The following is a 25805-nucleotide window of genomic DNA, read 5'->3' on the forward strand; positions in this document are numbered from 1 at the left end:
TCAGAAGAGGGATTGATCTTAATAATTAATACAAACGATCTTTGAAAATCTAATAATCGTCTGTTGCAGTCCGTAAATGACATTTACAGAATTGCGATTAACGAGAGATTTTGTCGCATCACTAGTAGATCAACTGACATAGACTAAAAATTCGTCAATGTCAGTTGGCCATATTTGTTTACATTTAGGGAAATTTCTAAAGAACTAAGGTATAATGTCCTGATTAAAACTGAACGAGCACATATTATTACACAGTTAGTTTAGTTTTTAGCTTAATTTGTTTTATTAATACTTGTTAAATTTATTCGTTTTATATCAGCCCTATAGTCCCGGCAGTGTAGAATAGGATCACCCCCATTCTGCTCGTGGAAGTTGTAAAAGGCGACTAAGGGTAGGCGCAGACTACCGATTTTTTGTCGGCCGATAGTTTAGTCGAGCAGTTGATCATAGTATGGGCATGTATGGAAGTGCGCACATTACACCGATTGATTCTTCATATTATAAATTAGAATAAGCTAGAAATATGCGAACATCAAGCCTACCTAACCAGTGTAGACAACGGGGTAGTGTTATTCCAAATCCTTCATTTGCCTCTGGAAAATTGAGGAGTTATTTTCCTGTAGTGGAGACTAAAGAACGAAGCACACTTATTAACCCGGAAACGGATCGTAACCGTATCAACTCGAGGCGGTCAGTATTCTTCGTATGAAACTCCGTACAGCAAAGCACACTTATCCGCGCCGTAACGTAAACTCCACGCCTCGCCTCGCGGCGAAAGGCGATATGGTGTAGATCCCTGTCCGGGATGATAGGTGTGCTATAAATTACCTCATGGTGCTTGCTATACCTTCGCCAAGAAAGTTATTACATCTCTATCTAACATTGATTTATTTAATTGATCACCAACAAGGTTACATTGATTCAAGTTTATGTTCATTTGATCTAATAAATGATTATTTTCAGGTGATAGCAGCAGAACCGTTCCTCAGGCCATTGCTAAAGTTGCTCAGCGGCTTCCGAAATGAGTTACCACCACCCAACTTGGAAAGTGAGTAATCATAATACATACAGTAGTAATTGCGATGAACATCACACAAATACAAAAAAGATATAGCACATAAAACATTATAAGGAATGAACAAGTGAACTGAGCAGTGCCACCCTGTCGCAACAGCGATTAAATGGGAACTCAGCATAATATGCCGTGGCTCACGGTGAGGAAGACCATCACCATGGTTTTCAGTGTGCCCCACCCATATCGCAACAATCTTAAGTCTGATGTTTTCGCAGTTGTATTTTTACTATACTGTGATAAAAAAGTAGTGGCGTATTTTACAGTATTTGGTGCATAACTTATTTATTTCTGTTTCAGACCAACTAGTGACCGTCCTAAACCAGTTATGTGTGGCGTTGATGCAGAATATGAAGTTCTTAGATCTGTTCTTTCTAACGACGCACACGCAAAACGGATCGCAAGCTGAGTAAGTATGAATACTGGGGGCTTATTGCGAGTTTACATCAAACGTCTGTCTTCGCCAGTGACTGCGTAAAAAATGACTTCAAAGGACATCATCCACGTTTCATATATTTTTGGTCCAAAAATCAAAAGTGCCGGCCAACAAAAAAAAGTGCTGTATTCTGACAGAATACGTCTGCCTTAGCATTTGTTACTATGGCACCAAAGCCGTAGCTCCACTGTGCGTCGTAGTATTTGAGATCAAAGTCAGTCGTTTCATATATTTTTAGAACTCAAATACTACGATACACAGTGGTGCTACAGCTTTGGTGCCATAGTAATAAATGCTAAGGCGGACGTATTCTATCAGAATACAGCACTTTTATTTTTTGGCCGGCACTTTTGATTTTGGACCAAAATGGATGATGTCCTTTATAAAGGATTGTACAGCGCCCCTAGAGGATACTTTCAAGAACTAAAATCTTCATAGAATTTTTAACGCACTCGATATCGAATACGTTTGATGTAAACTCACGATATTCTGTGAATGAAAATCCCGCATGCGAAATGCAAGACAATGATGAACTCAGTATAATTAAAGATAAAGATTCTTGCGATTGTTATCTTTTGACTGTAATCGAAGATACAGAATACCAGAACTATCAATTCGTCACCAATTGTAATCCCCATCGTACACTTACACTAGCCCACATATTGTAAATAAGCCTAGGCGCAGACCACCGATTTTTAGTTGCCGATAGTTGGGTCGGGCTGTTGATCAGTATGGAGATGTTCATGCGTCGTGCGCACATTACACCGATTTGGTATCGGCCGATTCTTCATACAAATTAAAATCGGGCCCAACTATCGGCCAACTAAAAGTTGATGGTCTGCGCCTAGCCTTACTTTCCGAAATACATAGGCTATTGAATTTATAGAAGAACAAAAACAAAACCGCGTTGGTCCGATTTAGCCATCAGCTCTTAACGTATGACCCAATGGCTATTACAAGGTTACAACCCACATGATTTATAAGGATATAAACAGGCTTTTAATCTACCAAAACATCCCCAGGTTCATAATAGTCCGGCTGCTTCTCACTTCGGTACATCGAGAGGGCGCCACTGGGTCGGCGGCGCGTGACGCGCTACTGCTATGCGCGAATATGTCATCGCGATGCACGCAACTAGCAGATTATATGCTGGCTGGAAACACTTGCCCTGTTTTGGCTACTGGTGAGTTGTTATCATTTTCTTGAGCCTTTTAAACTAGAGGGTTCCACTGGATCAGGTGCGTGACGCTTTACTTCTATGCGCTAATATGTCATCGCGAACAGATTTTAGAGCTTACAAAGAGCCTTTTTAGCCGGAGGGCGCCACTGGGTCGGGCTCGAAGCATTATTCCTATGCTCCAATTTCCAGAAATAGATTAATCGACGAATCCAACTTAGCTGAACAGCGTTCGGGAAACTTTTTCTAAAACCCTTAGTGAACCCGAAAGTCTATAATGATTATAGACTACATTATAGTATAATCAGATTACATGTTGATTGGAAATACTTGCCCTGTGTTGACCACTGTAGCTGTTAATAGATTCCAGATGTGGTCAACCGTTTTGACGGTTTCGTACACCCATGTGTTCGAGATTCGATAAGTCAAAATGGTTACAAAGTGTGAGAGAAAATAAACTTCAATCAATAACCAAAAAAATGTTTTTTTTTTTCCACCAGGTCTAAGCGGTCTCTACTCCCTCCTACCGCGAACACTAGGCGAGAAAGTCCACCGTTTGACGCCGGATGACGTCAACAAAGTCAACAAGCTCACTCTCTTCATAGACTCGCTTGAGTTTTGCAATGCTGTCGCGCAGGTAACGTAATCCATACTAGTATTACGTCACTAGCTTATGCCCGCGGCTTCACCCGCGTGAAATTTAGTGCCACAGATTCGCATAAATTATAGCCTATATGTTAATCTGGGTTACAAAACAAATAATAATATTGTAAAGTTTCAACCAAATCCGTTAAGTAGTTTTTGCGTGAAAGAGTAACAAACATCCACACAAACTTTCACCTTTATAATATTAGTAGGATAGTAGGATTATCATCAGGTCATTTAGTCTTCACTGAGTATGACTCCAATTTTCTAGAGGCAAATGGAGGATTTGGCTTACACGCTTCACGCTGGCTAGATGAATAGGGAGGCTTGATGTTTGCATCTTTTATTAGTAGGTTAAGGTTCTGGCAGAATAAAATAGGTCCATCCCCACTTGTTCCCGTGGGTGTCGTAAGAGGCGACTTATCATCAGGCCTCCTTAACCCGTCAATACAACCCGGTCGAGCTAACTGCGCTAGAATGCGACTCCCTCGCACTCACCCGCATCTCCTCGCGTTCGCCCCGTTCGTACCAGTGTCAGTGTCGATGTGACGTCACAGCCGTCAGGTGCGCAGTTAACTCGACAACAAAACGTTTGTTTTTATTTGTATAGAGAACAATAGTGTCTAGACAAACCTAAAGAGGATTTAGGACGCTATTTGGATCAAATATGTAATTGCTCAATAATGAATAATAAATAAATAAATAAAATCAATTGACGTACTTTTTAAAACTGTCAAAACGAAACTCTCCCATAGATTTTGTATGGCACTACAAGCAAGTGACGTCACTATTTGGTCAACTCAATTAAACTACTTTTTTCAATTACAATGCGACCAAAAATCGTAATTTACAGGTAATTTAAAATTAATTAAATTTTTAAAACCAGAAGTAAGTGTCTTTAGAAAAGTTGTGATTTCGAATTTTTGGGGAATGGTGTCAAATTGTCTATTCTATTGTTTCTAGGTTGCCCATCCGTCCATTAAGAAGCACCTGCTAGACTTGCTATACCAAGGATTCCTAGTTCCCGTCCTAGGGCCGGCTCTCCTACAGGTAAGGTCCAACGTTCAATGCTTGGTGAGGGCAGAGTGATGGGCTGATATGGGGTTTATTCCATTATGATCCGTGCGCCGTTGGCATAAGAACTGTTTTATGGAAAAAAGATTAGCTTGGAAACTGAATTTGGATCAAAATTGAATAAACAATAGTCCTTAAGTGTGATTTTTTGAGAACATAAACATGAACATTGTATTTTAACACACTTAAAATGATTTACAAGTAAATGGTGATTTTAATTTACTTTAGTGATCACATAGTTTTGATAAAAACATGAAAAAATACAGTGTTTACTAAGGGAATTCAACGCCAATTAATTTATTTGAAACATAAAATATCTTAAAGATTCCATCGTTGCCTTAGAACTTCTCTAAAAATTTTACGATTGAAAGTTAAATTCTTCGTTCAATTCATACAATTTGAATGCTATATTTGAAGATAACACTTTTTTAAATTAATATATTTACATACTCGCATTTCTAAGTAAAAAAAAACGGTTAAAACTATAGGTATAACGCTTAACTTAGTCAGTGCCTGAGGTATGGAAGCGGCACGAGAGGGGTGACACCGTGACATTGACATATAATCACGTGACAGAGTATACAAATCTGAAAGAGATAAATCTCGCTAAAGTACGGCCAACGAGAAGCGATACCACATGTAAACAAACCCAATGTCACGGTCATTTGGTATAGCAGGGGTGCATAACTTTTTAATAGTTAGATTACATATTTTTGTAGACAATATAGTTTTAAAAAATATCTGTCAAACCATAAAAATAGATGTTTTATCGAATTTTGTTTTTGTTATAATTTAAATTATTGTATAATGTAGATTTAAATTAAATAACAAGAATAATAATAACATTTCTGCCTCACAATGTGCCCGGTGTATGGCAACAGGCCTACCCCTTTTTCATAGAGACTTAAATATATCGGAATAATAAAATAAGAACCGACAAGTAACAGATTGGCCCTCGTGAATTGCAACAACTATGTATACTAAAATGGATGTCCGAATGTTGACGAACCCGTCTAACTTTGACATATTTTGGCGGGAGATCGAGACATTACGACAAATACACAAGATGGGAAGAGACAGAATAGATTGTCAATTCGACAGTCGAATCGACCTTTTGTATCGCTGCTAGTTGGCCGTACTTCAGATAAAGGTTTGACAGTCACAAAAACACCGTGCCGCTCCCATACCTCAGGCAATCACTCATTTAAGCACTAAACCTATGACTTAGATTTTTTTAAACTAAACTAGCGTGGGATGAATTGTATGTGTGAACTTGTGAAGGTGTGAATATTCGAGCACAAACTAACAGACTAATATATTTTTTGCAGTACTGGCAGGTGAAGAAGTAACCAATGAGTTTTGTATAAAACATTATTAAGAGCCATTTCACAAAAATATTCCGCGCGAATTTAGCTACAAACTGTCAATGCAACGACAAAAGAGTAAAAAGAACGCCGAAATGGACAAAAAAATCTTGAGCCGTGACCGTATTAAGACTTGATATAAGTTATTAATTTTAAGGTAGAATAAGGTATTAAAACATGATAAATTAATTTAAAATTTTAATAGAGTTTATTTAGTCTTTTAAAGATTTTTATACTTATTTCGATTAATAATGAAACACGAATAGGTATAATATGTAAAATATATTATATTAAGTACAAAATAAAGACAGTCACATAGTGAAAAAAATCTGCCCCCTTGCAGCTATCATCCAGGTCCATCATCGGACCCTGGATATCATTTACCTAGACGAAGTATTCGTCAAGGCGAATTACACAAGCCCAAACTCCATAGGGTTCTATTGTTTTGTTATGGAGTTGCAATGGAGGTGGCCATTCCAACTCCTCCAGATCCATTATCAGACAGAGCTAATCAATAAATAAATATTATTATTATTATTTAACAAATAACTAAAATAAATTCATCTTACTATCTTTCTTCTTACTAGTCTTACTAATATTATAAATACGAAAGTTTGTATGGATGTTTCGATGTTTGTTACTCGTTCACGCAAAAACTACTGAACAAATTTTTATGAAGCTTTACAGTACAGTACAGCAGTACTAGGCAGTTTGTGTTCAACTATCACTCGGGTCGGACGTTCCTATCGCAAGACCGTTGGTTCACTCAGTTCCGATACAACTCTAGTGCTGTGTGTAATTATTCTCGTGAATACACTAAGTTTATTAATTTCTATGAGTGGATTTCATTTTGCCTGAGAACTACGTCATGAACCCTTAACCAGAAGACCCTGTCGCCAGCGACAGCGACGCTCATCCATCCCTGGCGTCGACCAGAATAACAATATATTTATGACGATCTGTAGCAAACTAAATTTCACGCGAGTAAAGCCGCGGGCAATACTACATATTTCATACTAGCTTTTTGCCCGCGACTTTTTCCGCGAAGAAGTGGAAACTGGTTCTAATAAAATTAAATTATTCTAAGAAATTATTAATTTTGTTATATGATAATATTTTTTAATATAAAACCTACAAATTATTAGGTATGTTTAAATATCTGAATACTTACAAAATTATGATATCTTTCTACAACAAAATTGAAACATTTCCTTCGGGTGCTAAAATCACCAGGCTATTGTGTGCACATACTCTGGAGCATACAACTTACAACTGGCCGTCGGAGAAGCATAGATTTCCCTTAAGTCTACTCCCGCTACGTACGTACCCCCGTATTTAAATCAAAAGCACTAAGGAATATTTAATTGATATCAACTTCGAAGCAAGCACAGATCACAGAAACTAAAGGGAGATGTGATAAGGGGGCGGAGCCGGTGTCGCAACAATATGCCCAAAAACAGAACATATTGCTTGTGAAAGCAATGATGACAGCAGCGACGTTATAATGTAAACAGTTTACATTGCTTGCATACTACTAAAGATTATTCGAACGTTAAATACTGATACCGCAGTGGATAATGAGCACACATTTTGATTTCTTTGACACTGAGTTTCGAACTCAGCGCATTACTTAGCATCTTTCTATATCTCTATGGAAGCAAGTTATCTTCAAAATAACATTCTACACCTTTTTAACCAAATACGAAACACGTCATCTATCAATAGGGAATATATTTTAGAAGTTAATAAATTATGCATAAAATAATTTCTAAAAACTAGTACTGAAATCGTACTGGAAACAATAAAAAAATATTAATATGTTATCTAATTTATTTATTAAACGACCAATTATCGAAGATTTTGGAGTAAAGTTTTTGAAAATATTTTATAGCCAACATAGGAAACATTTAGTGAAAGAATTTCTTTTCGGAGCCTATTGCCTTCAAACAAACAAATAATCAAATCTTTCCTCTTTTATTACTATTGATTTAACAACAAAACTTCCCTCTCGAAACAAAACGGTTCTTTTTCTTCTTCACGAAACAAAACTCAAAGCGGATAAATAAATAAACAAATCTTTGGACAATTTCACAATGCCATCTAGTCCCAAAATAAGCAACTAATAGATATGCTTGTGTTAAGGGTGCTAGCTTAATGTATATCCATCTTAATGTGTATCTATGTACTTACAACCTTTTTTATAATTTATTTATTAAATTAAATTCATACATAAATACATAGTTACTCCCAGTCCCGTCAAAGAAATTAAATTTCATCATTTCAATTTCTGCTCGGCCGGGAATCAAACCCGGGACCTCTCGGCATATTAGTCCGTTTTGAACCACCAAACGGCCGACTCAAAACGGACCTCCCGGCATAGTATCAAAAGTATTTGGTCGCCGTATAAATCTCCGCTTCATGACACGAACACACGTAAACGTCATGGCGGGAAAAATGACACAGGTCCTGCCTTGACGGGCGCTCGCGCCGTACTAATCGATGTCGGCTTCCGCATTGTAATTTATACTGATATTCACATCAATATTTTGACAAAGTAGTTACTAATATTTAAACAATAACTGTGGAAATCAATTCTCCAATGAATATTCTTTATTTTGGGATACTTTTATTGCTGTTATTGCTGTGTATTAAAACCAAAAATCACGATCAAAATGTGACGTAAATCTTAAAAATTTGACAAAATATTTTTAGATTTTACTCAATAATGGTAATGAAATTCAAGAATCCGTTTGATTATTGGACTACAAGAATATATGTCCGATGATTTCTATATATTTTTAAGCTTATTATACGAGCATAAATAATAGATACAGGACTTTGAAATTGAGTCTGCGGCAATTTTTCCGTAAAATGGTTGTGGGAGATGGGGCACTGAGAATTAATCAAAAGAGTTTTAGTAAATCCGTTACATTATTGGTCAACAAAAAGGATTGAACTATCTTTCACAGTAATTAAATAATCTCTGGGTGTTGCTTAAGATAGTAATTCATGCTTCCAAAATCTTAGAAATTTGCACGAAAATGTAAAATGGCTCTTAACAATGCACTAGTGTCAGTTATGTGCACAATTCTTGCCAGAATATTCATTTTTTCGAACAAAACACTACTTTTAAATAATATCCAGCAAATTAACATTGAATTTGCTATTTCTCTATTTATAACACTTTATTCGTTCTTAATGATTTAATGAAGCGTTTTATAACTAAAACTAAGTCCTTGAACTGCTAGAATCGGTCTCGTTTTTAATTGACATTGCAAATTATGCCTTATCTTATTCTGTTACGGTTATTTCTTGAGTGCATTAGAAGCTTGGCAATAATAAATTATTTTAACGATGTCGATAAAAGCGGTCATTTTCTATTTATTATGAAAATAGTTAGCCTCTAAATATTACCGTAACGCCATGAGATAGGGTTTAATTTCGCATAGACCAGTACTTAAATCGGAATTAACTTGCATTTCCTTTTAAAAAATCAGGACTCTCGGAGCCTTTTTCGAACAGGCAGATCTTTTTTTCTTAAAAACAGATATTTTAAACAAAAGATAATCAATATGCTTAATACCAACTGAAGCTTAATTGACATTGCAAAATCATACTTTTATCCTAAGGCTATGCGCGCATGGGTGAGTTTTTGTCACGGTGACAGTATATCTTTCCCTTTCACACTTATACAGAGAAAGAGAGACAAAGTAGTACTTATTCTTATCTATGGAGAGACATACTGTCACGGTGACAAAAGTCGCCCGTTCGCGCGTGCCTACGTCATAAGAATCACGGGGCTTTCATTGCACGCACGGGATTGGTGGAGCGCACACATCATCACGCAAAACCAAGTCTCGGGTTGAGTGACAGTGAGTTCGATTTTGTACCTTATGTTGTGGGTTGTTGGGTGATTTTTGGTGGGTGATGGTAATTTTTTTCGTACGCTTTATTGTGATGTTTTTTTTTGTCCTTTATTAGGCCTGATTTTTCAATCGCCGGATAACTTTTAACTGAAGAATAAGTTTGGCATATTGACAGTTTCAGTATGGGAAATAAGTCAAAATGACATGTTTATTCTTCAGTTAAAAGATATCTGGCGATTGAAAAATCAGCCCTTAGTTAACGATTAAGATTCATATTTGAATGTCAAAGTTAGTATTTAGTTTGGTAATTCCTGGTATGGACTTTTTGTTTTTAACCTTACTTTTTACTCCTGTTTTTTTGTAGTTATTCTTTATTTATTGCTCCCTCCTTATTATTATTATTATTAAACTGTGTGGTAGTAGCCAGCTTTGTTTGGTAGTCTTACCTTTTCTTCCAAAAAACCGTATCTAACCCACACCCCAACACTACGACTGTCACTCGATGCGATGAGCCCTACTAATTCCGTGCGTACCATAGACGAAACGGGGGCCATTGCAGAGTGGCGCCACCGAGCAGGCTGCCGCTATGGCGTATCTTGAACTGGTGCTGCGGTGTGTGACGCAAAGAGGGTTGCTGAGGGCAGTTCTGCACTTCCTATTCACGTATGAGTATGACGGTGTAAGAGTCGCCGATGTTTTGTTGAGGAGACTGGAGGGGAATTCTCAGGTACGTGGAAAATTTGCAAAATAATCCTCAATTTATCGTTGCATAAAAATACGTGGCTATAATATTCTCGAGATTATTTCTTTTACTTTTACTAGAACTTGTTCATGTAATATGGAGATATCATATAGCATTAGGGAGTAGACTCATTGAGACAATATTTGGTATTTATATGTGTCCACTTACTAATTTATTATGCATGTTTGAATAAAAGGCAGCGAGACCAGCAAGTACTAAACATTACTATCCTTTCTGAAACTGATCATAGATAGAGTTATACAGGGTGTTCCGTAATGTAACGTCAAGCCGGAACTGAGTGTTGAGGCAAGTTATGCTGGTTATCAGAAAAATAAAAAAAAAATCTGTGGCATTTTGTCAAAATAATAGGCATTTAAAAAAAAACAAAAAAGTCTACTCCCGGTGACGGTCTTTTTACTCGTGTTGCCACAAATCTTCACTTTTTCCAATTTTTTTTTTGTTAAGTAACCCTGAATAATGCTTCTCTAAATTGTTATCATAATTACAAAACCAGCTGCTCCAGCTTGGATGAAAAAAATACATTATTCCCAAAAAATTTTTCAAAATAAAAATTTTGCCTAGTTTAAACTGACTGTACTGAAAAAAAATTGTACTACGCGAGTGTGGCAAGTGACGTCATAATTTGGCGCATTTAGAAAGGATTCCAAAATGGTATAACACTTGGTAAATTCTTGCTGTGATTGTCAACAATTTTTAGTTTTTTGGAAATAATCCCGTTTTTAACATTATCTACCTTGGTTAAAAATTATTGTTCTAATGTGCCCAAAATTCAAGTTTCTGTGACTGACTACCGTACAGTCAGTCACAGAAACTTTTGTCATCATGACAGTAATTAGTAGTTGACATACTGTGACAAAAGTCACCCGTGCGCGCGCGCCTTTACTACCTGCTCTGCCTGCACTTGTACTTGGTAACAGGGATAATAAGGATATGAAGTTTTGGTTATGGATACGGTTACGGATATTAGAATAATAATATACCAGTTTCGATTACGGTCACGGATATGAAATCATTTCAGATTATCCGAAAGTTTCGGATAATTTCGGTTACGGAATTATTAGAATTTCAAAAATGTAGGTATAATTCAAATAGCAAGATGCTGCGTGACCCACATAGCTACTTTATGTACCAACTAAGACGACACCTATGTATGATAAAGGTAAAACAGGCTGGCATATTAGATGGTGCCAGGGAATGCCAGACAAGTTGGTAACAAATATTAAGATTTAAGGTACAATTCCAAGACGTGCCGCAACCGCAAACTGTAAAACTCTATGAAATCGGCAGCGCGGCATTGCAGCTGCGGCGTGTATACTGCAGATTTCATAGAGTTTTGCAGTTTGGAATTGTACCCTTGAGACTCCGCCTTTATCCAAAACTATCCGTAACTTTTGAATCAGTTTCGGTTACGGTAATGGATATTTTTTTATTTCGGATATCCGATAGTTTCGGTTACGGTTACGGATATCCATAACATCCCTGCTTGGTAAAATGGCCCTCTCCGTCCCGCTCATACCTTTTAAAATGGCTTCTTCACCTCACTTAAGCCAGAAACTTGAATTTTGGGCACATTAGAATAATAATTTTTAACCAAGGTACATAAAGTTAAAAACGGGATTATTTTCAAAAAACCAAAAATTTACGAGAATTACAGCAAGAATTTAAAAGTGTTATACCATTTTGGAATCCTTACTAAATGCGCCAAATTATGACGTCACTTGCCACACTCGCGTAGTACAATTTTTTTTCAGTACAGTCAGTTTAAACTAGGCAAAATTTTTATTTTGAAAAATTTTTTGGGAATAATGTATTTTTTTCATCCAAGCTGGAGCAGCTGGTTTTGTAATTTTGATAACAATTTAGAGAAGCATTATTCAGGGTTACATAACAAAAAAAAAATTTGGAAAAAGTGAAGATTTGTGGCAACACAAGTAAAAAGACCGTCACCGGGAGTAGATTTTTTTGTTTTTTTTTAAATGCCTATTATTTTGACAAAATGCCACATAGATTTTTTTTTATATTTTTCTGATAACCAGCATAACTTGCCTCAACACCCAGTTCCGGCTTGACGTTACATTACGGGACACCCTATATAATTCAGGCTACAGCATAGACCTTAGTTCTTTAATCGCATTATGAAATACGTAGAAAATAAAATTCATCATCGTTTATAATGAGTCGTTATCATGGTTTGAATTGACTAATCTAAATCTCTTTTTAATACATTATGATTTCCAACTTACATTCATTATTTTGACTATTCCAGCTGGCTCTTGTATCCCTGTCTTTAATGGAGACCCTCATCGACCTGAACTGCGAGGATGTCATGATTGACCTCGTCTACAAACACCTCATCAACGGCCATCATCTCATGGTGGCCCATAGACACAAGATCTCCGACCCGCAGCCTTACAGAGACGCGGCTATGGCCTTCCTGAGTTTAACACCAAGGTGCTGCAGTAGACCCTTGGAGAAGACCAGGGAATGGGTGGATGAGATGGCATTGAGTGGAAGAAGAGTGTTGGATTTCAAGCAGGAGGAAGAAAGGAGGATCAATGGCGTGAATGAGGGTATAGCGATGAAAAGTCTAGTCCAGGAAGTTAGATTTAATTATGGGGTGCGTATAAAATATGTACTTACTGCCTTTTTAGATAAGGCGTCATTTTGACGTTGGAGTAAAGTTTCGTTGGTTCGTTTCAGCCGAAAGCCGTCTACAGCTGGACAAAGGCCTCCCCCAAGGATTTCCACAAAGACCGGTCCTGCGCCGCTCGCATCCAGGTACCTCCCGCGACCTTCACCAGATCGTCGGTCCACCTAGTGTTGCCTGCCCGGGAGGAAAATTTATGTTAATGAAATATTACTTTAAACTTTTTTGTCACTTGGCTTTGCACTGGAAGAAATTAAGTTAGGAACCTTAACTTGGAACTCCTATGTTTTTCTGATTAATTTCGTTGCGGGTCCATTGACAATTTAACTTTCCCCCGGGACAAACTTGACCTTCACTGGTTGGGTTTTAATTGGCGGCCACGCTGTAGATCCTGGATACACAAAGAGTGTTAGCGGTGGGAACGAGGGGTGGGAATACTCGTAGTCCCGTTATAATATAATATTAACACAACAATAATTATTTTGTCTTGTTCCAGAATCCAAACGAAACACTCTTCGCAAACTACCACGCATACTTATGCGACGCTAGATTCGAACTCGTCTCACGCACCATAGCTTGCACCAATTGGTCGTCCAAATACGACAGCGCGACGTCACCGAAGCGCGAAACGAATAACAACACGAAAGAAACGAGAGAAGTAGACGTCCACGCTTTGAAAGAGCAGGACAGCCTGATTTCGTGCACAAGCGGTTACGATACCTTAAAAACAAGTGACACGAGTGACAAAGAACCGCACAGTTTGACGTCTCTGTTAGAACAGGAGACAGAGAAAGCCAATCAGTTGGAGAAGGAAGGAGATAGTTTGTCGGTTGGGGAGAGCAGTGACTATGAAAGCTTTCGGTATAAAGATGATAATGAGGATGAGGGTTTCGCTGAGGAGTCGTTTAGAAAGTATTTTGATAAAGAAAATGCTGTGGAGTTTAATGGTGAAGTGCCTTTAGTCAGGAGTTGGAAAGCTAGCTCTGAATCTATTATAGGTAAAGTGTTTTGTTATTTTGTCATCATCATCATTTCAGCCACAGGACGTCCACTGCTGAACATAGGCCTCCCCCAATGATTTCCATATCGCCCGGTTGGTAGCCGCCTGCATCCAGCGCCTTCCTGCTACCTTTATGAGGTCGTCGGTCCACCTTGTGGGGGACGTCCCACGCTGTGTTTTCCGGTACGTCATGTCTTTTAAAGAGGTCTCCATGTCCAAAGCCACCATGTTCGTCACTATTAAGTGACACTTAGTTCACTAGTAATCGGAAAATTATGTAAGCGATCACTATCTTCTTCTTCTTTTCGTGTCGACAACAAACCTACACAGTGTCAGCCCAAAACTCCGCCACAAAAGTGGCGTTGTCAGTAGCACTCATCAAATCCTCCTGAGTGCAGTTGCTTGGGCACTCAGGGCATGACATCAGGTGCCTCATCGACTGGGGAACAAAACCGCAAGTGTGTCCCCTCTCCTTCATGACGATCGGTCAAAAGAGAGATGCAGGTTATGGCGCGAGAGAGCTGATCTCCCCTGCCCTTTTGTCCCTATGTCTGAGAGTCCTCCACCTGGACATGAGTTCCCCTGGCTTACCTGGAAGTCTTTAAATAGACTTCGGACGCAGGTTGGCCGTAGTAAGGACAATCTGGCCAGGTGGGGATTCTTGGATGGCTTGAACATGGAGTGCAGCGATCACTATCATTAACATTAATTACATTATCTTCGTTTTCCAGGTCCGCTCCTTAGCAGTATGTTAAGAAAAGTGGCTTCCATGCTGGAGTCAGAAATAACTGTGAACAGCCGAGTGACGAGTGTCGTGTCAAAGCTAGTCTCGCTGCCGACGCCGCTTCTGACGTCACTGCTGCTGTGTCCCAGTTATATGCTACCACCGAATGTGCCTTCGCTGTACCAGGTACGAACTATATCCTAGCCAGTGCCTTAGAGTACAAGTGACAAGTAGCAACTGAGTGACAAGCCTTGTGTCACTTGCTGCCGACGCCGCTGCTGACGTCACCGCTGCTGTGTCCCAGTTACATACTACCGCCGAATGTGCCTTCGCTCTATCAGGTACGAACTATATCCTAGCCAGTGCCTTAGAGTACAAGTGACAGATAGCAACTGAGTGACAAGCCTTGTATCAAAACTTGCTGCCGACGCCGCTGCTGACGTCACCGCTGCTGTGTCCCAATTACATACTACCGCCGAATGTGCCTTCGCTCTATCAGGTACGAACTATATCCTAGCCAGTGCCTTAGAGTACAAGTGACAGATAGCAACTGAGTGACAAGCCTTGTATCAAAACTTGCTGCTGACGTCACTGCTGCTGTGTCCCAGTTACATACTACCGCCGAATGTGCCTTCGCTCTATCAGGTACGGATTGTATCCAAATCAATAGGGGCCATCCATAAAGTACGTCACACGAATTTCATAACTTTTTGACCCCCCCTCCGTCCTTGTCACAGGTGGTCACATTTCGGAGACCCCCCCCCCCCCCCCTAGTGTGACGTCACATGTTTTGCAATTTCACATCGAAAAATTATTAAATTAACAGCAGTTCCGAAATTAGTTTTATTTCCATTTAAATTAAGTACTTATTTTATGAAATCAACATTATATCAAACTAGCTTTCCGCCCGCGGCTTCGCCCGCGTGGAATTTTGTCTGTCACAGAAAAACTTTATCGCGCGCGTCCCTGTTTCAAAAACCGGGATAAAAACTATCCTATGTTCTTTCCCGGGACTCAAACTATCTCTATGCCAAATTTCATCAAAATCGGTTGCGAGGTTTAAGCGGGAAAGCGTAACAGACAGACAGACAGACAGAGTTACTTTCGCATTTATAATATTAGTTGGGATGGGATATTTGAAACAATTATGTGATGTCACGAAACTTAGGACCCCTCCCACCCCCTTGTCACACCATGTCACACTTTGTCAACCCCCTCCCCCCCTCTTTACGTGTGACGTACTTTATGGATGACCCCATACCTTATAGAGTACGGAGGGCTTGACTTATACTCTTCCGCGCCACACTCAATGTTAATAAAAATATATAACCACATCCCAAATGAAATTAAAAATATAGATAAAATATCATCATATGAAAAACAATTAAAGAAGTTTCTCACTCTCAAAAGCTATTATTCCATCTCTGAATTTTTTAATGAAAATATTATGTAGAATAGAATAGAAAAGAATAATTGTTTATTTGCAATGGTCTGTCTTTGTTCATACAATAATAATAATAATGTAATTGTATAATTTTATAGTATTTAATTTTCATTTTATAATTTTAATGTTTATTTAATTTTATTTTAGTTTGACAAATAATTATCTATTTTAATGTTATTTTTAAGTTTTTGCAACGCCTTCACTGGGCGTCACGTGTTCAATATTATGTTCTTGTCAACCCTTACCCATGTGACATGCAATAAATAATTTGAATTTGAATTTGAATTTGACTTACTTGACTTATGGTCCTATGTCCCCTAGATGGGGCAGAGGGCGTCCACAACAGTCCTCCATCTCGTTCGGTCTTGAGCTTCTCGCTTGATCTCGCTCCAGGTTTTGCCGATCTTCTTCGCCTCGTCCGCTACAGTGCGCCGCCAAGTTTGCCTGGGTCGACCACGTTTGCGTTTTCCTTGGGGATTCCAATCCAGGGCCTGCTTAGGGATGTGATCGGGGTCCCTTCGGAGAGTGTGGCCAATCCAGTTCCACCTGCGGCGCTTGATCTGCTGGTCGATCGGAATTTCGTGGCAGCGTTCCAATAGCTCGACGTTGGAGATTTTCTCGGGCCAGTATATGCCGAGAATTCGGCGAAGGCAGCGGTTGATGAAGACCTGCAGCTGGTGCGAGATAACCTTGGTGACCTTCCACGTTTCACACCCATAGAGCAGAACGGATTTAACGTTGGACCCGAATATTTTGATCTTGACCCTTCGGGTCAATTTCCGTGACTGCCATATGGGGCGAAGTTGTGCGAAGGTAGCTCTGGCCTTGGCAATGCGCGAAGTGATGTCCTCTTCAGTACCTCCAGTTTCTGACACGACGCTCCCGAGGTAGGTGAAATTAGGAGGAAACGGAGGGCTTAGTTTACATCAAACGTCGTCACTAGCGTTAAAAAAATATATGAAGATTTGAGTTCTTGAAAGTTTCTGCTAGGGGCGCTGTACAATCCGTCATACATTTAATGTCACTTTTTTACGCAGTCGACATCGAATGCGTTTGACGTAAACTCACACTACGCCCAAGTGACAGGTAACAGTCGAATGACGAGTGTCGTGTCAAAACCTCGCTGCTGCTTTATAAAACGTAGTCAAAAGTGAACCAAAGTAACCGACATAGCTCGCAGAATTGCTAAAATCAAGTGGCAGTGGGCGGGGCACATAGCTCGTAGAGACGATGGCCGTTGGGGCAGGAAAGTTCTCGAGTGGCGACCACGGGCTGGAAGACGTAGCGTGGGCAGGCCTCCTACTAGGTGGACCGACGATCTGGTAAAGGTCGCGGAAAGAGCCTGGATGCGGGCAGCGCAGGACCGTTCATTGTGGAAAACCTTGGGGGAGGCCTTTGTCCAGCAGTGGACGTCATTTGGCTGAAAAGAAGAAGAAGAAGTCAAAAGTGATTTAAAATGTTTCAAAAATAGCCATACATTAGGATTCTTAAAGAAACTGGCTAATTTACTCTTATTTATTTTCAGATACTTAGCAAACTAAGAGACGAAGTGGACGAGCTTACCACCGGCCTGGACAATACTATGGAGCTGGTGGACAAGGCGAGGGTCTTCCTCATCCAGCGCGAGATGGCGTTAGTGAACTCGCGGGGGCCGACGAACGAAGATAGTAAGTTATACCGAAACATATCTCAGCTAAAGCCCGGTCTGTGAGCACGTAGAATTTTGTCCAATGACCCCTAGCTACCCATCCTTATCGCTCGCGCGTAATTATAATGCTGTCGCGACTGTGCGACGGGCGCCCGCAGTGAGTGTGCGAGCGCGATAGCAACATAATTACGCGCGAGCAATAAGGATGGGTAGCTTGGGGTCATTGGACAAAATTCTACATGCTCACAGACTGTACAACATTCGTGAAGTTACCCGAGGTACATCAAAGATAGTGTAGACCCGCACTTAACTTCGAACAACCTCGCTTCGCCTCGCCCGACTTCTGATTGTTGTCGACATTGCGCCTGAGTCTAAATGCCCGAAGCGTTTTGAAGTTTGAACGCGAAATGTTAAGCTAAGCTAAGCTAACAACGTAACTAACTTAGCTAACCGTTCGTTAAGCTAGCACCCATAACACAAGCATATTAATTGCTTACTTTGGGGCCAGATAGCGCTGTGAAAAAAAAGGTTGACTCTAGGCAGCATGCTTCGGTACTTCGTACGAACTCGGTTCGGTACTCGGTAAGCAAGTAGTGGAGCTGAGGCAGGTATGACGAGCTTTAAGCTAAGTTAGTGGGGCTGTCAACTGTACTTTTTAGGTATCAAACTCACATGAACATTTAGAAAACAATGGTTTGTTTACAGGTCAAGCCCGTAATGATTCACCGACGCAAAAGATTGAGGAGGTGTCGCCTTTCCGACGAGTCGAAACGAAAAGGCGGAGCCTGTCTTCGAGCTTCTCTAGTATGTTTGGAAGAAAAACACCCTGTAAGTATATTTGAAAATACAATATTTTGGACGCATGGTTGACACATAAATACACTTAGACTGTGTTGCACCACCTAACCTTGACCGTAAAACTATGACGATAACCGGTGTTTTTTGTATGGAGTTTGACAGATTTTTGACGTTGGTCAATGTTAAAGTAAGATGGTGCAACCCAGCCTTAAACTTAGGATTTCAAATAAAAACTAAAGACTAGTGAGTAGAGTCCATTAAGTTTTTGTTTTCAATTCGTCAGATTAACGATGCATTTTGTTTTATGACCATTTAAAGAAATGAAGCAACTGGCATTAAACAATCTAAATCCAAGCCGTGTCAATTTTTTATACAAACATAAAAATCCAATCAATTCTCTTTCAGCATCGCCGTCACAGCAGAACTCTTTAAACGTACAACCTGCCACCTTCCACGCGAGTCCACAGCGCCGGTTCATCTTCACACAAGAGGCATACTGGAGCCAATCCATCACCCTCCGCTCCATTCTAAACGCCGTCCTAATAGACGAGTGGCTTAAGGAACTCGCTGCCATGTGCGAAGAACACGCCCTAAGGCTATCAGCTGACAATTACGAGGATGACACATATATTCGCTCTGTGGCATTATGACTGACGGCCAATGCCGCGGGCGGCTTCAGAAAAAACAAAAAGCCCGCGCGTGCACCGGAACGTTCCAACGACACGTCTTTGTAGTGCGTTTCGTTTCACGCAATCTAGTTTCAAATTCTAACGTGATATATGGCATTTTGACTTCGAAAACGTAACGTGTAGATTTTTTAGTGTTTTTAAATGTTTGTCGTCAATTAACGAACAGTAACCCGTGATATAATTTATAAATGAAGGCTGTATAATTTATACTGCTCAAATGAATAGTAGAAAATATGGACAAAAGTACATTTTCAGCATTTTAATTAATTTTTTTAGTAAATTAAATTTCGAAACGCATTATAAAAATGTTTCAATTGAATTTTAAATGAAAGTAAGTTGTCTACTAAATGTAGACTAATTTTATTAAAGTAAATGAAACGATTGAACAAGTTTCATCATACAAAGCTATTAAATATTTCTATTCTTATGCGCATGCCTTTTAGAACTTAGTCTTAAGTTAATTTTAAAATTCGCCTGTAACGTTTTTCTAAGGGTCATGTCCCACGACACATTTTTGACAGTCAAAAAACCAGTAACGCCTATTTAACACTACTTCTGTTCAATGTAGCAATTTCTCATGACAAAAGCATGAAAATTGAACAAAATTACGATTCCTGTAATTTTGTTCAATAGTATAGCGATCAAATATAATAATGTATTTCATAAAATATTTCATGTCATAGTATAGCGATCTTAAGGTATTTTACAACGAAGTGAAAGATTAACTTAAGACTCGTGGGCGATCGCCTTTAGTAAAACCGTTACACTTTTTGAAGTACATTTCCCCCTTTACTTATACTTTCGGTTTGAATTATTTGGAAATTCTACTTAACGTAGCGATTCATTAGTTTTTTCGAAATCGGTAGCCATCGAAAAATGACTGATTTTAAATTTATTTTCCAAGTAAAGGGGTGAGTAGATAATTACTTTTCTTAAGGTTTGTTGGCGGATGAATTTGTTTGGTAATAATAAGCACCAAAAATACATACTTAGATATTTCGCTACTATGCACAAAATATTCATACAAACAAACAAAAAAAAAACACTTGAATTGGAACCTCCTACTTTTTTGAAGTCGTTTAAAAACGAGTATGATACCTTCAATTAAACTACCAAGCAAGTTCGAGCGCCAATGTTAACATCACATTACTTAATCCTAAGTACCTTACTTTAGTTTCTAATTAATTTTAAAATCTTAGTCGCAACGATTTTGATTAACTTTTGCCATCAACGTAATTTTGAACTGTGATTTTGTGATGTTCAAAAATTTTATCGGATAACATTATTTATTGTACATAATTTTTACATTTTAACAGTATTTTTTGTGATGCGTTTGACCAGTTTGTGTGTTTAACAGTACATTTTGTGTACATTAAATAATTATTATTGTATTTCATATAATTTTTAGCAGTTTAGTTTACCTTAAAGATTTTATTTAATTTCACGCACCTTACTAATAAAATATTGAATTTTTATCCCTTTAGAGATACTATTATGAAACTCCTCAATTTGTGCAATTTATTGAACTTTTTAAATATTTCTTATCTACTCTTATTCTTACAGCTCATTTTTACGAATTTTATTAGTAAGGTTAGATTATATTTTAGAGAATATAGTTTTATTGCGATTGTTTTATTCTATTTTGACCTTTGTATGTGTTTTGATCTTTTGACATGTTTATTTTATGTATGAATGTTTGTTATTTTCGTAAAACGATTATTTTTGGAATTTGCGTATGCTAAGAAATTTATTTCACACAATTTGTAATTTTCGCGCAAAATCATGATAGTGTAAAATGTCCTATAAGCTTGGTACGTCCTTTTGCCGTCCAACGGATGAGAAAGATATTTTTAAATTGTTAAGAGCATTATGGTAAGGGTCTACAGTATGGATAGTTGAGATGCCAAGTAATAGTTCAACCTATAGTGTGCAGGGCCGGATTAACCATCTCGGGGCCCCTAGGCACAGCTCGTTTCGGGCCCCCCTTTTTTTGTCGCGGGGGAAATGCTTTGCTCACCGTCACCACTGCCGGGGGACAGGGTGGTGTGTGGGACTTCCGGCGCCCTAAAAAGGGAAAAGGACGGGGTATACCCACTAAAACCTCCGCGGCGTTCCGTCGTAGCCCGAGTGGGGGTGTCGCACAGTGGTCCCGATTTAATAAAACATGGACATTGATGCTAGAGGCACGAAAATTTTTTTGATGGTTACTGCTATGATAACTAATAAGGCAAAAAAATATTACAATCCTACGACGTCTATTTCGTAGTAAAAAAAAATATATACATATTTTTTGTATGGAAGAAATTACGTTTCTGTCAATTTTTCGAAATTCTTTAACGATGTCAAGATGCCGATCACACATGTTATAAAACAAGTGATTCTGTGTATTTCATGCGAAGATACTTGTCTCTTATCTCTGCGTACTTTTGAGTTATCGAGGGTTGAAAAATCGTTTTTTTTTATATTAAATATTTCCACGAAAAATTGCCAGAATTACAATATGGTGTATAAGGGACACTTTTGATGACACATAACAACGACTCGCACTCGCGCGCGCTCGTATGCATCAACTTTTACTAAAATAAAAAAATAATTAAGGGAAATACTTAATACAACGTTGTATGTATAGGTCCGCTGTCCGTCAAAAAGTAGCTTATACGAGAGGTTGCCCAATTTACAATATGTCCATCATTGATAACTCACACAAATATCGTCTCTCTCTGAAGGATAACAAGTTTTTTTTGTTTCCAGAAGCTCTTGATAGAATGGAAGCCCATATTAATACTCTCTGAAGCGAGAATGAATATCAAATTGCTATATTGCCATTTTGACAAATTACATGATGTAACTAGCGCTAACGTTTATCTTCAGGTAGACACAGTTTTAAGTTAAAAGATTGTCTACTATTTCACACTGTTCTTCGTTTTGGAACAGTTCTTTGATTATAGGTAGTCGCTAATTTGGTATTGTTAGACTCTTTCAGTTTAGCACATAAATACTAATTCCTCCTCAGAATGATCTAAAAGTGTTAGAGAGCGCCTCTTCTTCTGCAGAAGAAGAATTTTGCATAAATCTTCAAAAGGTTTTTTATTTATACTAAAAGTCGATGGTTGCACATCTACTTCCGCAGTCTCATCAACTGGAGCGTCTTCCTCAGTATTAACGTTGTCTATGCGTTGTGTTAACTCGGTAAAAAACATTGTTTAAATCTATATTTTTACAATTCGGCCAGACAATTTCAGAGTCTAGCCAATGCGAATTCTGGTGCAAAAATGTCTTTTGGGCTCTGCTGGAAGCAGACCATATCTTCTTTGATATATTTCTTGTAAAATTACGACTTAATGATTTGATAATTACGCAAATCTTCGGAAGACAATTCAATGCCAATACGTTCGTCATTTTAGTCTGAATTGGTCTGGCCGAAATGTAAAAATATAGATTTAAAAAATGTTTTTTACCGAGTTAACACAACGCATAGACAACGTTAACACCGAGGAAGACGCTCCAGTTGATGAGACTGCGGAAGTAGATGTGCAACCATCGACTTCTGGTATAAATAAAAAACCTTTTGAAGATTTATGCAAAATTCTTCTTCTGCAGAAGAAGAGGCGCTCTCTAACACTTTTAGATCATTCTGAGGAGGAATTAGTTTACGCTTTATGTGCTAAACTGAAAGAGTCTAACAAAACCAAATTAGCGACTACCTATAATCAAAGAACTGTTCCAAAACGAAGAACAGTGTGAAATAGTAGACAATCTTTTAACTTAAAACTGTGTCTACCTGAAGATAAACGTTAGCGCTAGTTACATCATGTAATTTGTCAAAATGGCAATATCGCAATTTGAGATTCATTCTCACTTCAGAAAGTATTTATGAGCTTCCATCCTATCAAAAGCTTCTGGAAACAAAAAAAACTTGTTATCCTTCAGAGAGAGATGATATTTGTGTGAGTTATCAATGATGGACATATTGTAAATTGGGCAACCTCTCGTATAAGCTACTTTTTGACGGCCAGCGGACCTATACATACAACGTTGTATTAAGTATTTCCCTTATTTTTTTATTTTATTTTATTAAAAGCTGATGCATACGAGCGCGCGCGAGTGCGAGTCGTTGTTATGTGTCATCAAAGGTGTCCCTTATACACCATATTGTAATTTTGGCAATTTTTCGTGGAAATATTTAATATAAAAAAATCGATTTTTCAACCCTCGATAACTCAAAAGTACGCAGAGATAAGTGACAAGTATCTTCGCATGAAATACTCAGAATCACTTGTTTTATAACATGTGTGATCGGCATCTTGACATCGTTTAAGAATTTCGAAAAATTTACAGAAACGTAATTTCTTCCATACAAAAAATATCTATATATTTTTTTTTACTACGAAATAGACGTCGTAGGATTGTAATATTTTTTTGCCTTATTAGTTATCATAGCAGTAACCATCAAAAAAAAATTCGTGCTTCTAGCATCAATGTCCATGTTTTATTAAATCGGGACCACCGTGTGTCGCGAGTATCCGGCCGTAGCCTTAGACTTCCGCGACACCACGCTACAGCGACAGCTCGCCTACACGGCGGACCCTACACGCCCCCCTTGTGGGGGTCCGACGGGAATGCCCAAAACGCCAAGCCGTTCCCGTCAGACGAAGGTGACAAGGGTGCCTCCGCACTCCCGGCCTGCTGGCCGCCACCTGGGGGCAGAGTAGAACGGTCGTACAACCGCCTTCTCCGCCTGCGGAGCGATGAGGCGAGAGGATCCTTCTGAAGGATGACCTCTTCGCAAATGGACGCGACCGCCTTCCAGCATCCTTCACTTCCCAGCATGGCGTTGACCAGGCTCGGAAGCGAAAGATCCCGGCCCACGATCGCAGTGAGGACACGGCGCTGCTCCTCTCAGCCGGGTAGCCTGTGCAGACCGCGAAGGTGTGCTGCACCGTGTCATCCGCCGCGCCGTATTTGTGGCACACGGGGATTCCTCTCGCCCGGTTCTATGCAGGTACGAACCGAAGCAGCCATGCCCGGTCAGCACCTGCGCCAGACGGAACGTGAGGAACCCGTGCGGTCGTTCCAACCATTTGTCCAGAACAGGACCAATGCCGTCCAGAGTGCGGCGGCCAAACTGCGCGCGAGTCGTGTCTTCATGACGGCGCCGCACCGCTCCGGGGCCGGGCGCCTTCCACGCGCCTTCTGGTCTGCCATCCAGTGATAGATGACAGACAAGACCCCAGTTTCTAGCTCCCAAGGAGGAGTACCAGCGAGGACGCACGCCGCAGCGTGCCCTACCCTGCGGTAGGTCCTTGCGACCCTCTGCGCTATGGCCCGCTGGGGTCTGCGCAGAAGGGCAGCATTCTCTCTCTTGTTGAGTGCTCTCTCGCAGATTGGAGCGCCATACAGCGCCATGGTCCTCAGAACGCCGGCATAAAGTCGACGACACCTCGTTTGTGGCCATCCCAAATTCGGGAGAAGACAACTCAGTGCGGCGCCGGCTGCCTTGAAGCGGCGTGGCGCTAGCCCGTTGAAGTGCGTGCTAAAATGCCACCTCCCGTCAAGCGTGAGGCCCAGATATTTCATCTGGCCTTTGACGTCAATCCTAACGTCCTCAACGCTTCGGGAGGGGCGCGCTGGCGAGGCCCCGGAAAGAAGAGGGCCTCAGTCTTCTCCAGCGCGACTTTCAGGCCGAGGCATCATATTCTGCGAGCGACTAATGTGCCGCCCGCCGATGCCAGCCGTGCCGCGGCCCCAAATGTCTTCCCCGGGCAGTGGCCAGAGCGTCATCCGCATAGCATATGACACTCATGCCCGCGAGAAGGACAAGGACGCCCCGGAGGAGCCAGTTGAAGCCTAGGTTCCACAAGAGTGGACCGAGCACCGAACCCTGCGGAACCCCGCTGGCTACGCCGCGCCGTTTGAGCTGGCCGTCTCTGTTAACACACAGGACTTCGCGGTCCCGTAAGTAATCGGCCAGCAGCGCTCAAAGGTACTGAGGCACTCTGTGATGTTGAAGTGCCTAGAGTAGGGTGGAATGAGGGATGGTATTGAAAGCGTTGGCTATATCGAATGATACAGCCAACACACCCTCAGCCCTCTCCCTAGCCACCGCAGTGAGGCTTTTTAGCCTCTGAAGGGCGTCGACCGTCGACAGGTCGACTGCTTTGAAGCAGTAATGCCAACGTCACGAAAATGAATTAGGTTCCACAATATCGAAATATGACGATTGAATGTGTAAACCAAAATAAGGCGAAGTTTTGAGGTGGTTTGAGTTTTGTTGCATAAAAATAATCTTTAACATTTTTCTTTTTTCATTTTTTTAATCGGGAGTGCTGGGCCCCTGGTCTTAGTGGGCCCCTGGCCATAGTGGGCCCCTAGGCACTGGCCTAAAGTGCCTTATGGATAATACGGCACTGATAGTGTGAACAGGATTTGCTATGGTAGTAAACTTGGTCGTTATGGCT

At 39.9% G+C, this 25805-nt stretch overlaps 1 protein-coding gene across 3 annotated transcripts in view; it reads left to right on the top strand.

The window, feature by feature from the left end:
• The window catches only part of LOC135081621 (FHIP family protein GJ17503), a 37628-nt gene extending 17678 nt beyond the window's left edge, over positions 1 to 19950 (top strand). For 2 of the 3 annotated variants that reach the window (XM_063976373.1, XM_063976375.1), the window contains 12 exons: positions 964 to 1048; positions 1373 to 1481; positions 2531 to 2691; positions 3186 to 3322; positions 4294 to 4380; positions 10173 to 10361; positions 12664 to 13014; positions 13541 to 14042; positions 14776 to 14954; positions 17738 to 17879; positions 18566 to 18688; positions 19064 to 19950. In XM_063976373.1, coding sequence (XP_063832443.1) covers positions 964 to 1048; positions 1373 to 1481; positions 2531 to 2691; positions 3186 to 3322; positions 4294 to 4380; positions 10173 to 10361; positions 12664 to 13014; positions 13541 to 14042; positions 14776 to 14954; positions 17738 to 17879; positions 18566 to 18688; positions 19064 to 19308 — 2310 coding nt within the window. In that variant the 3' untranslated portion in view covers positions 19309 to 19950. The remainder of the gene's footprint in view (positions 1 to 963; positions 1049 to 1372; positions 1482 to 2530; positions 2692 to 3185; positions 3323 to 4293; positions 4381 to 10172; positions 10362 to 12663; positions 13015 to 13540; positions 14043 to 14775; positions 14955 to 17737; positions 17880 to 18565; positions 18689 to 19063) is intronic. The other variant, XM_063976374.1, reaches the window with a different exon arrangement.
• The last annotated feature ends 5855 nt before the right edge of the window (positions 19951 to 25805 follow it).

This window comes from Ostrinia nubilalis, chromosome 20, assembly GCF_963855985.1.
Source record: "Ostrinia nubilalis chromosome 20, ilOstNubi1.1, whole genome shotgun sequence".
Classification (NCBI taxonomy): domain Eukaryota; kingdom Metazoa; phylum Arthropoda; class Insecta; order Lepidoptera; family Crambidae; genus Ostrinia; species Ostrinia nubilalis.